At 42.3% G+C, this 11,054-nt stretch overlaps 1 protein-coding gene across 1 annotated transcript; it reads left to right on the forward strand.

The window, feature by feature from the left end:
- The first annotated feature begins 2,888 nt into the window (after window positions 1–2,888).
- LOC121580528 (akt interacting protein) lies at window positions 2,889–10,279 on the forward strand. The gene is made up of 10 exons (XM_041895451.2): window positions 2,889–3,101; window positions 3,931–4,055; window positions 5,733–5,953; window positions 6,305–6,369; window positions 6,468–6,568; window positions 6,802–6,890; window positions 7,660–7,758; window positions 8,498–8,605; window positions 8,795–8,855; window positions 9,071–10,279. Exons 2-10 carry the CDS (start codon window positions 4,008–4,010, stop codon window positions 9,176–9,178), a joined length of 900 nt encoding a protein of 299 aa, XP_041751385.1. The 5' UTR covers window positions 2,889–3,101; window positions 3,931–4,007; the 3' UTR covers window positions 9,179–10,279.
- Window positions 10,280–11,054: the final 775 nt, after the last annotated feature.

The raw sequence follows: 11,054 nt of genomic DNA on the forward strand, positions 1-11,054 counted from the left end.
AAAAGGTCAAGAGAGATGCAAGTAAATTTGGTCCAAAAAAGCATACTTTATTCATAACAAATATCACAATGAAGTCATTATTCAAATTGATGGGGGTGCTATTTTAAAGCCACCGCGCCGCCACTCCCCCACTGTTGTAAAACTTATTTTGGAAGCTATAGAAATGCATGTACTATCTATAATGTTTTAGCCACATTTATTCTATTACAGACACCTTAATGCATACTTTTAAATTGTATTATGTGAGCTAAACATAAATAAAATAAATGAAAAAACAACATTAAATTGTTCTCCTTAAAGTACAATTTTTAGAAAGTACTAATGTTACTGTCCCCACTACAACATATATTTTTTAATACATACAATTTATGGCCGACCGGTGGCTTCAAAGCCTCTCCATGGCCAAAACATAGCATCTGCAATCCAGGGTTTATAAACTCAGCAAAAAATGAAACATCCCTTTTTCAGGACCCTGTCTTTCAAAAACAATTTGTAAAAATCCAAATAACTTCACAGATCTTCATTGTAAAGGGTTTAAACACTGTTTCCCATGCTTGTTCAATGAACCATAAATAATTAATGAACATGCACCTGTGGAACGTAACAGCTTACAGACGGTAGGTAATTATGGTCACAGATATGAAAACTTAGGACACTAAAGAGGCCTTTCTACTGACTCTGAAAAACACCAAAATAATCTGGCAAATCTGGTGCAGTCCATGAGGAGGAGATGCACTGCAGTACTTAATGCAGCTGGTGGCCACACCAGATAATGACTGTTACTCTTTGTTCAGGGACACATTATTCAATTTCTGTTAGTCACATGTCTGTGGAACTTGTTCAGTTTATGTCTCAGTTGTTCAATCTTGTTATGTTCATACACATATTTACACATGTTAAGTTTGCTGAAAATAAATGCAGTTGACAGTGAGAGGATGTTTATTTTTTTGTTGAGTTTATATGTCACTGGTAGCAACCTAGCAGTTCCAAAAGCCCTGGTCTGTCATAGAGAGCTTATGTAAAGTAAGATCGCCTGAAAGGTAAAAAATACGGCCATTTTGGGCTCTAAAATGCGTTTATTATGATCAAGTTCGATCCCCATTATTTTAAAGTTAATTCTACAAATCCAGATATTGAATTAAATAATGATCCATTCTGACTACAGCATTTCTCGTCACACAGGACCACGTGCTGACACAGACCAATCACGGGTCGGCAGGCTACAAGCAGGCTCCCTGTTGACTCGCTCGGGCAGGATGAAAACGACTACATTGACCATGAACCTTTGCTAGTTACGGCCACTTTCACTATGATCCGTGGCGTTGTTTTGGTGCGGTCTGAGAGGAAGAGGAAGAGAGAGGCCCAACTCGGCGGAAAATATGTCTCCCTCCAGCAGGTGGCGTTTTTTTTGCCACCAAGCAAGGACTTTTTGTATGGAGGTCAATGAGAGAGTATTGAATTTGGTCAACAACAAAAAACGAATGGCTTATTTGCTATGTGAGCTTTATTTGATCTAATATAAGTTTCGTAATGCTTAAGTTGTTACTAGTGTAGATTTTTAAATTTAGCAGACGCTCTTATCCAGAGCGATTTATAGTATTGAGTCCATATATTTTCATACTGCTCCCCCTTGGTAATCGAACACACAACCCAGGCATTGCAAGCACCAACTGAGCTACAGTGTACTGATATAAGTAAGACACGTTATATCCAGGCTACTTTTAGAAAAACACTTTATATCGGAGTTGTCTTGAGATGGCTATGCATATTCAAGAATGAGGCTAGTAGCACATCATCTCTCTCTGCATTGAATACAGGCGGTTGAGGTCAACAACCCTCATCAAATATTTAAAAATAGATTACAATAATGAGATGCATCCACCAATCCAAAGAAAGGATAGGCGGGAGCGAGACAGCCCGCCGTTCTGCTTTGTGGTTAGGGCGGAGAGACATGTATCGTACATGTATATGTTTATCCATCATCTTTGGTGCCATTCAGCAATATGGCGCAATCGGGAGTTTTCCATAGGAATTGTGGATGACGTCAGCACTATCACTATCTACTGGTTTTAATGTCTATGGTTGTGCCGCGTTCAAAACAACTGTGAACTCGGAATAATACGAGGTCAAATCATGAAGTCAGTGATCTTCAGGTGGAATGTCGGAGCTCTAGAATCAGGGCCGAGTTCCCGAGTTGGAATTCCTAGTCAGATGACCATTCAAAACGATTTTTTCCAATCTGGAGCTCGTTTTTTTCCGAGTTCCCAGTTGTTTTGAACGAACTTAAGTCAGAAGTCGAAGATTTCCAAGTTCCCAGTTGTTTTGAACAAGCATTATACCTCAGAATTAAAGTGTTTCTGGATACCTTTACCTGGGTTTTTCTTTGTGATGATAGCCAAAGGGTTTCACTGGGAATATATTTCAGCTAGTTTGATCTGGTTCTTGATACCATGTCTTGTTTTGAGTGTTTTGACTGATGTCACGTCTATGCTAATATGGCAAAAATTCGCTAGCTAACTAATGTTAACCAACAACTGTAACAATGTATTTGAGAGACAACAAGTGCTCATTGTGCAGCTTTATTTATGTTTTAAATAAGCATTGGGGACAAGATCGAGTTTACATGTTGTCAACAAACAAAGCCAACCCCGTCTGTTTTGCCCCATAGTTGCGCACGCGTCGGTTTTGTTGCTAAACTAACCAACCCATCTACACCAGCCGCATTCAACCAGACAGCAATCGGACATCTCCGAGTTTCCTAGTTTCTACCTGCACTTGAACGCGACATAACATTATGACCTACAAAGTGAAAGAACGTCAGCGAATCAAATTTCAGATACTTTACCACGCTTTGTTAAAAGCCAATAGAAATATCCCGCGGTGAATAGGAAACGCCCATCAATAGCATTTTGATTGATTTCCGGTGTCTGAGAGATTACTTAGCTAGCCAGCTACCCAAACAATTGCGGTGGACCTTTTTTGTTTTGACCAAGTGTGATTGTAACAACGTCGTTAAAACGCACAGTTTGAAATTGTTCACATAAATGGGCGATTTTTGAACTGGTACTTGTCTGAATTTTCGGAATTCCCCTCCAGGGAAGGTAAGCTGGCAACTGGATAGTATCTTGCAGCTAATGTTAGCTAGCTAGTTAGCTTACAAGTTAGCAGAACTGGTTGGTTTGATACATTTGTGTTGTCAGTAATATTGTCATTAGTTTATCGAGTCGTAAAGTGTAACTATTTCATTATGGGTAATATGCAATGCTAGATTACATCGCCTATCACTATGTGTGCTGGATTTGTTATTGCAAACCTGGCGTCCAGATGCATTAGTTATAGCTAACAAACTCCTGACTGTCTGAACGTATCTTGGTAACAGTCTACAGTAACTAGCTAGCTATATATAGCTAACTATGAGTTGAAAGTCATTTAGCAGAATTGGTTGTTGTTAGTATAGAAACACGTGAACCAACACGAATGCAATGTCAACCTTGCTAGTTTTCAAGCTAGTTGGCATAGTAGTTTGCTATGTAGAGATCTTAGCCAGCAAACGTTAGTTAATTAAGCTGTCAACAACTGCTGTAGCCAAATGCCCTTTGGTAATATACGAATAAAATAATGAATCTAGCTAGGGTAACACTCAACCTCCATGTATAACAACCATTATCACCAGTTCAAGTTTGTAATGTCAGGATTATTTCCTGGTGGGTTTAAAGTGCTTGGCCTGGCAGACTGTAAATTAGGCCTGTTTGACATCACCATGACATGAATGAGGCACATCTCTCTGAGCAGCAGCAGCAGCATGGTCAGCAGATCAGAGAGCCAGCAGCTGTCATTGAGGTCAGGTTGCCCCATTGTGTGTGTGTGTGTGTGTGTGCGCACGCTGAACAGAGGGCCTCATCAGCCATTTGTTGTCAATTCTATCCCCAGTGACGCCAGCGGATGGCACAGGCAACACTTGTCGTGGGACCGATATAGACGGACAACAAGTTGAACCTCCATGAGTAATGAACCTGAACCCATTCTGGAGCATGTCTACCAATACTGGTCGTAAGGTAAGGGAGCGCTCTTCCTCTTCTGCACCGAAAGCCAAGTTCTCTCAAGTTCACCCAACACACAACCGAGAAGGGAGACAAAAAAACAGGATCTTCAAAAGTTCCCAAAGAGACCCCCACACACTGAAAGTAAGCCTAGTGTGGTCTAAATGTCTCCCTAACATTTTCCTGCGAAGATGGCATGACTTCCTTGAAGCTTTGTCATTTTACTCCTGTTACCACCTGTCTTTAGTTTGAGAGAAATCTTGGAGGACTGGAATTGTGGCATTGGAATGTCTAACTTGAGGTGTGTGGTGTCCTCTAACACATTAGGTCTACTCATGTCTTTTCGATAACTATTTGCCGGTGACACGTCTTTTCAATCAATTCCTGAAAGAGGGCTGTTTCAGTGTCGCCTTTTACTGCCTGGTGCTCTGTAGGGCTGTGACGATACCAGCATTGCAAAATGAAAACACGAAGCTAACACTTTGGTCCTTAAATAACCTGCTGTATGTAAAATATTGTGTGCTATAGCTTGGGGAAAATTATTTGACTAGATGACAACATAATGATTGTTTCCAACATTATGGCTGTTTTCCTAAAGAAGTTAAATCCGCTTCGTGTTTTGTTTCCTTGCCACTATACTAATGAGTATCGCGATACTGGTATCGTTCCACACCTAGTGCTCTGGAAGTTGCAGCTATAGTCAGACATGTGACTTGTCACAACACATGCATGGTTGTTGCAGGAGGAGCCTGTTGCTCCTGGGAAATCCACTTGAATGTAGGTGTTAAACTGTAGTTTGATGAGAGCAATGGTGAACTTCTCAAATGTGCAGTGCATTTGTTTTAGATTTGCTAATTGCTAGGATCTGGTTGGTTGAAAAGCTCTTGTGCCGTGCATCTGCTGTTTGTTATTGCCATTGTCTGTTACCTACCTCAACGACTACTGCGAGAAAGGGAGGCACCGACTTCCAGTTTAGCATTCAGGCGTCACATTGGAAAAGTAGCTCTGCCCATAGTAAATAGGTGTGAATACTCTCTGCCTTGTCAGATGACCGGTTCACTCATTGCTCTGTGCCTCCTAAAAACAATAATAATTCTACAATGTGTTTTGCTTCATGGCACTCGCTGTGCGCTACCTGAATTCATTCCATAGTTGCGTTAGTCGCAGAGGGACAGGCCTTGAGGGTTTGTTGCTGATGCGTTCCTTAACTTACTGGCATCCCTCCTGCTGTGAACTAGCCCATCCTCCTCCCCTGTGCTTCCCACAAATCTGGCATTGGCAGGATATGATGAGGCCTGTATTTAGGGATGCTCTCTGGGTGCTCTCTCACCTCCCGTGGAATGAGGAAACTGATGCCAGACGAGACGATCTCTGAAACCTGAGGTCGTCACCTTATGCCTATCGCCCAGGGCTCTACGTGCTCCCACTGCTGTCTGTGTTGCCTTGTAGTTCGACAACAGAGCTAGCCTCTGTCTAGGCACATAGATGTAACTAACATAGACTTGTTTGAAATTGCATTGTCTGCATTGTCTACCTGTGTCTTGTGATTCCACAACATATGGTGAATAGATGTTTGACTCAGTGTTTTTAATCTAGGCATACTCCCCCCCTCGGAATAATCAATGCTACCAGTTTGTACTTCCTAGACATGAGTTGTTAAATTCCTTTGTTTCACTCTCTTCTGGTGAGCAGAGATCTGACGGTGAGGAACAGACTGGACAGCAGAGTGGAGAGCAGCAGCAAAGAGCCAGTCCAGCCCGGCCTAGCTTTGGGAAGAAGCAGCTTCCCTCCATCCCTAAGAATGCAGTCCCCATCACCAAGCCTGCCTCTCCTGCCGCCACGGCCCAGTTGGCCAATGGCACACACGCCTCCTACGGTCCATTCTACCTGGAGTACTCGCTGCTGGCTGAGTTGTAAGTACTGGCCACAGATCAGACTTTATTTTGGGTAGTGGATGTATTACATACACTGGCTCTGTTTGAATACCTTTAAAATGCACCCTCCCTCCTTTTATAGAGGTAATCACTTATCTGTATGCGACTGGATAAGTAAAGGTAAGATTTGTTTTCATCAATCCAAACATGTCAGATCATTGATCAGCCTACCTGGAAGGAAGCAAGAAGGCTGCATCTTCAATGTATTTGAACAGAGGCCATTATGTTATGTAGTGCATTTAGAGAAGCTGTTGACTAAAACACACTGTTAATTTCCATATCAATTTTCTGCTGCATTGATTTAATTCCATGTTACTCTTTGACCCACAGCACGCTAGTGATCAAGCAAAAACTGCCTGGAATCTATGTGCAGCCATCCTACAAATCAGCATTGAGTAAGAGCCTAATCTGTTCTCCTGTTTGTCTACATAATCTATACATAACCTATACAAAATGAAAACAAAGGGATCCTGAGATTCAATATTTTTTCCAGTGTGGTTCGGGGTCATTTTCATAAGACATGGCTTGTACCAGGATGGAGTCTTCAAGTTCACTGTGTATATTCCAGATAACTATCCTGATGGCGAATGTCCTGTGAGTACTTTAGTGGACCTGCTGTAACACTACGACACAGCTGTTTACACAAAATAAAGCCATTTATTTGGTACATTACAAAACTTAATTTGTTCAGCATCTCCTGCTTTTGTGCCAAAGGCTGAGACTGATTGGTTTAGTGACTATCATATGGTGGTACATTGAAATGATGTGTTTAGGTATTTATGCAGTATTCTAACCAGTACTATGTTCTCTCCTGTACCACCATTTAGAGAGTGGTGTTTGATATCCCAGTCTTCCACCCGCTAGTGGACCCTGTTTCAGGAGAGCTTGATGTCAGGCGAGCCTTCACCAAGTGGAGGTCAGTACATGGCTTCTATGCCTAGATCATTCAATCCAAATGAATGAGGAAGATTTGGAAGTGGTGTTTGTCAGGTACATGTGGCTTGATATTTTTCCATTAGTGTAATGTCTGCTCCACCATGTACTAGCCACTACCATACAACCTACACATCCCCATGATGGGCTAAATGCAGTTACTACCTTTTGATCTATGATAATGTTACTGTATCATGTTGTGATTCATATCTGTTCACTCAGGATGTTGTAGTGTGATGTCCTGGTGGTAAATAGTGATTCAGTGCTGTCCCTGAGAGGTGTACTGTGTGGGGCTCTCTGTAGTGTGCCTTAGTTATAACTGGCATGCGTCACATGAAGGCCCAGTGTTTACTGTGACTGCTGTTCCAGCTCCGTTCCTCATGGCCTGTTTGTTCAGCTGGACAGTGACACAGCCTTGAGCGGTTTACTCTTCTCTTAAACCTCAGTCTCTATCAGCTGGAGGTGGATTTATAGGGCCTCCGCTCAGCACTGTACCTTTTAATGAATGGGGATAGTTGTCCATGACATTCTCACTGGAAACCTGTCTGTCATTATGGTGTACATGGCTCACTGGTTGTGCATTACTGGTGTTTGAACAGTGTTACTGTTGGGCATTTCACTAGTCTGAGATGAACCTATGCCCCATGGATTGCCTTTGTGATATTTCTGGATTTACTGTAACTGTAGTTGTATTTGGTTTGCCATTATGTTGAGAGAATCATAATGTCTCCCCTCTCCCTGTGGACATGAAGGCGTAATCACAACCACATATGGCAGGTCTTGATGTACGCACGCACAGTGTTCTACAAGATCAACACCATGGAACCACTCAACCCAGAAGCTGCTGTTCTGTAAGTCTCAACTAGTTCCCTTTCTCCTCACACCCTTCTTCCTTCTCTTCCTCCAGGGTCACTGGGGCACCCTCCTGTACAGGGTCACGCGTACGCATGTGGTCTGGGTCAGTTTATATAGGTGAACAAGCGTGCTCCTATTGTGTACCGTAAAACTTCAATTAATAGCGCAGATGTTTATTTGCTTCAATCACTGAACATAACTGGTGCTTATTCGAGACGGGCTTCTATTTGAGCCAGGTGTGTATTTCCTTAATGCACACAGCTTATGCTCAATAAAATGTTGAAAAGACTACCACACTGTTAATTGTGACCAGTATAAACACAACAAATCCATCGCAGATCAGACTTGCAAAGACCAGGCTGTCGATCATACACCACTGATTTTGCGCTTCGGCACCATGGAGCGCTTGAATTTGACGTTTTATGTTTGGTGGTGCCATGGCGAGCAATGTTTTTAATGCACAACTGTGGGAATATCAGTTGTGTCCATGGTAACCTCGTAAAGAATTCATTTAGACCCATGTTAATTTGCTGAAATGTGTGGCGATGCCCGGCTATTAAAAGGGACAGGCGGCTATTTGAGACTCTCTGTTTAATTGAAGTGTTACGGTATTCTGTTATAAGTCAGTTTATTTTAATTCCCTGAGTTTATGACTTAGATTGTGGCCAGGTGGGGGTAATTATCACTCCACACTGTAGTGACTGGCAAATTGCTTGTATAATCACACTGTTTAAGGTACGACAAGGATGTTCAGTTGTTCAAAAGCAAGGTGGTAGAAAGCGTCAAACTATGCAACAGTCACCTCTTCGACCAGCCCAAGATGGACGATCCTTATGCAATAAGGTTGGTAGTAGGAAATGCTCCTCATTCCTGGAATTCCATTTATCATTCTCATAGCTCACGAACAGTCTGTACATTGTCTTTTTAAAAATTGATGTCAATAAGAAACCTTATGCAGCATATGAAAGGAGATGCAATAAATGGTTGTTGTGAACTTGGTTTCTCTTGTGTTTTTTTTGCTGCTTTTTCCAGTTTCTCTTCATGGAACCCAGCGGTCCACGACGAGGCGAAGGAACGGATGTTCACACATAAAGTTAGTTTTTCCTAAACCCCAGAAGTGTGCTTTTCAGAGTTATGTAAAAGGACACAAAGCTCTGAGTTGGGTTCCTGCTGAGCTCACTCTCCCAAAAGGGGCTTGTTTTACCTGAATGAGAGCCAGCAGGGCTATGATTGGTCAAGCTGTCTGAGCTGGCATTTGTTTCCATGGTGCTAGCTGACCAGTGTGGTAATGTGTCTCTTTTATTCTAGAGACGGCCTGAGGATCACCACAAGGGCCTGCAGGTGTCAGGACTGTCTTGGGTGAAGCCCGGATCCACACAGCCCTTCAGCAAAGACGACAATCCCCCACTGAGCTGAGCTGAACCTGTAGCCTGCAGTCCTGGTCAGCAGCCACTAGAGAAAGATGCAGAGCAGAATGCCACGCCACAGACTAGCTTCAGCAGCCGTTCAGTCGTGTGAATAGGAACTGACCCAGTTGAATGGACTTCATTTTACGTTGCAACACTTGCGCTCAGCTTTAAACGCATTATAGGCATCTTGTGCTCAAACAGCTATAGAACTAAAAATGTGTATCTTATGTAAGTAAATCAACAATGACAACTGGTTGTCTTAGTAACACAGGCTTCAATGCAATCAGAGCTTTTTCCCTTTATTTTCTCTGCTCTTTGCACATGCTTGGGTTTGGTCTAGACAGATAACCACTCAAAGCTGGTTGAAAGGCGAGAATAAAAATCTGCATTAATTATAGGTATACTGTATGGGTGGGCTATGGATTCATGACTGCTTGTTAAGGTGGGCTCAGGACAGTTATTGTTAATTATTGGGACTTGGAATGTTTTGAATGACTTCAGACTGAGGATGGACTCGAACCTTGAGTATTCTTTTATGTGATTTTTTTCTAAACCTATTTTACTGTCAAATTAGAGCAACACTACACTTTGGGTTGGGTGGGGTTGGGTGGGGTGGGGTGGGGGCAATTTACAATATTTTGGATTGCAGTTTAGTATCTTTATTATTTCTCTTTACTGTGTAAACTATAGAGGTCAGATGGGTAATATATATTGCAGACTGCACAGCAGGCAAGTATGGTTTTAATGAATATGGTAAGTTCAATAATCACTTCTGTATCTTTACATTGCTTTTAATTCCTTTTGAATGTTCTATTTACTCTTAATGAGCTGATTAAAGGTTTGATGTGTAAATATAAAAAATGGCTGCTGTGGGAATGGCTGCCCTCAACAGACATTGTTGGGTACTTGGCACTATTTATATTGCTGTGAAATGAAGTAAACACATGCTGCGGTCTGGACTGTCGAATTTGGCGAAACAATGTGTGTGTGTTTCTCATTTTACCTTTCCTATGTGGAACCAAAACCTCAGTCATCAGTTTGTGCTGTATAGGCAATGAGTTTTGAAAGCTTTTCTTTGAAAGGAAGTAAACTAAACCATGCATACCAATGACTGTATATTTGTGATGTAATTTACATGCATGTTGTGATTTAGTTAGCACTGTTTGCCATGGACTAGCTGTGGAGATATAATTAGCCTTTATTCATCACATAAGGGTGTGTGGGTCATGTGCTTTAAATGGTGGATGGGTTACTTATGTTGGCTGTATATACCAGGGGTATTCAACTCTTAAAGATGCTACATGGTCAATCCGTCATCTGCATTGGTCATGTAGCATTTATAGTGATACGCCTCTGCAGAAGTCAGGGAGGGCATTCATTCATTCTTGTGCTTCGTGGGGCAGAGCTGTAGTCAAGGAAGTGAGTTTTGTTTATACAGGACCTCCCGCCCCCACCTACCGTCAACCAATCAAGCCAATGTGGAGCAGTATTGAGGCCTCCACATTGTTACAGAGATCAATTTGGTGTTGCCAACTTTGCCGCTATATTTAGCGAGTATTCAGACCCCTCTAGCGACACGTTTTCAAAAAAGCGACTAGCGACAAATCTAGCGGCTTTTTCTGGTGTTATTGGAGACTGACGTGAAAGCACGTATCGTTCTTACTCTTCTCAACGAGCAGCGGGTGCTGCCGTCCCACCCCTGTCCCAAAGCACTCACAGGCGGCCCAGTCCTCGCGCAGCTTTTTACTCACTTTTTGTCTCTCCCACGACGCTATTCCTCTCCTACAGCGTCCATCACAATTACGTGCACATGGCCAAATACACAAATTAGGTGATGACGTCATTTAGCGGCTTTTAGGACAGCCAATAGCTACTTTCCTTAC

The sequence above is a fragment of the Coregonus clupeaformis genome, chromosome 32 (assembly GCF_020615455.1).
Source record: "Coregonus clupeaformis isolate EN_2021a chromosome 32, ASM2061545v1, whole genome shotgun sequence".
Classification (NCBI taxonomy): Eukaryota; Metazoa; Chordata; class Actinopteri; order Salmoniformes; family Salmonidae; genus Coregonus; species Coregonus clupeaformis.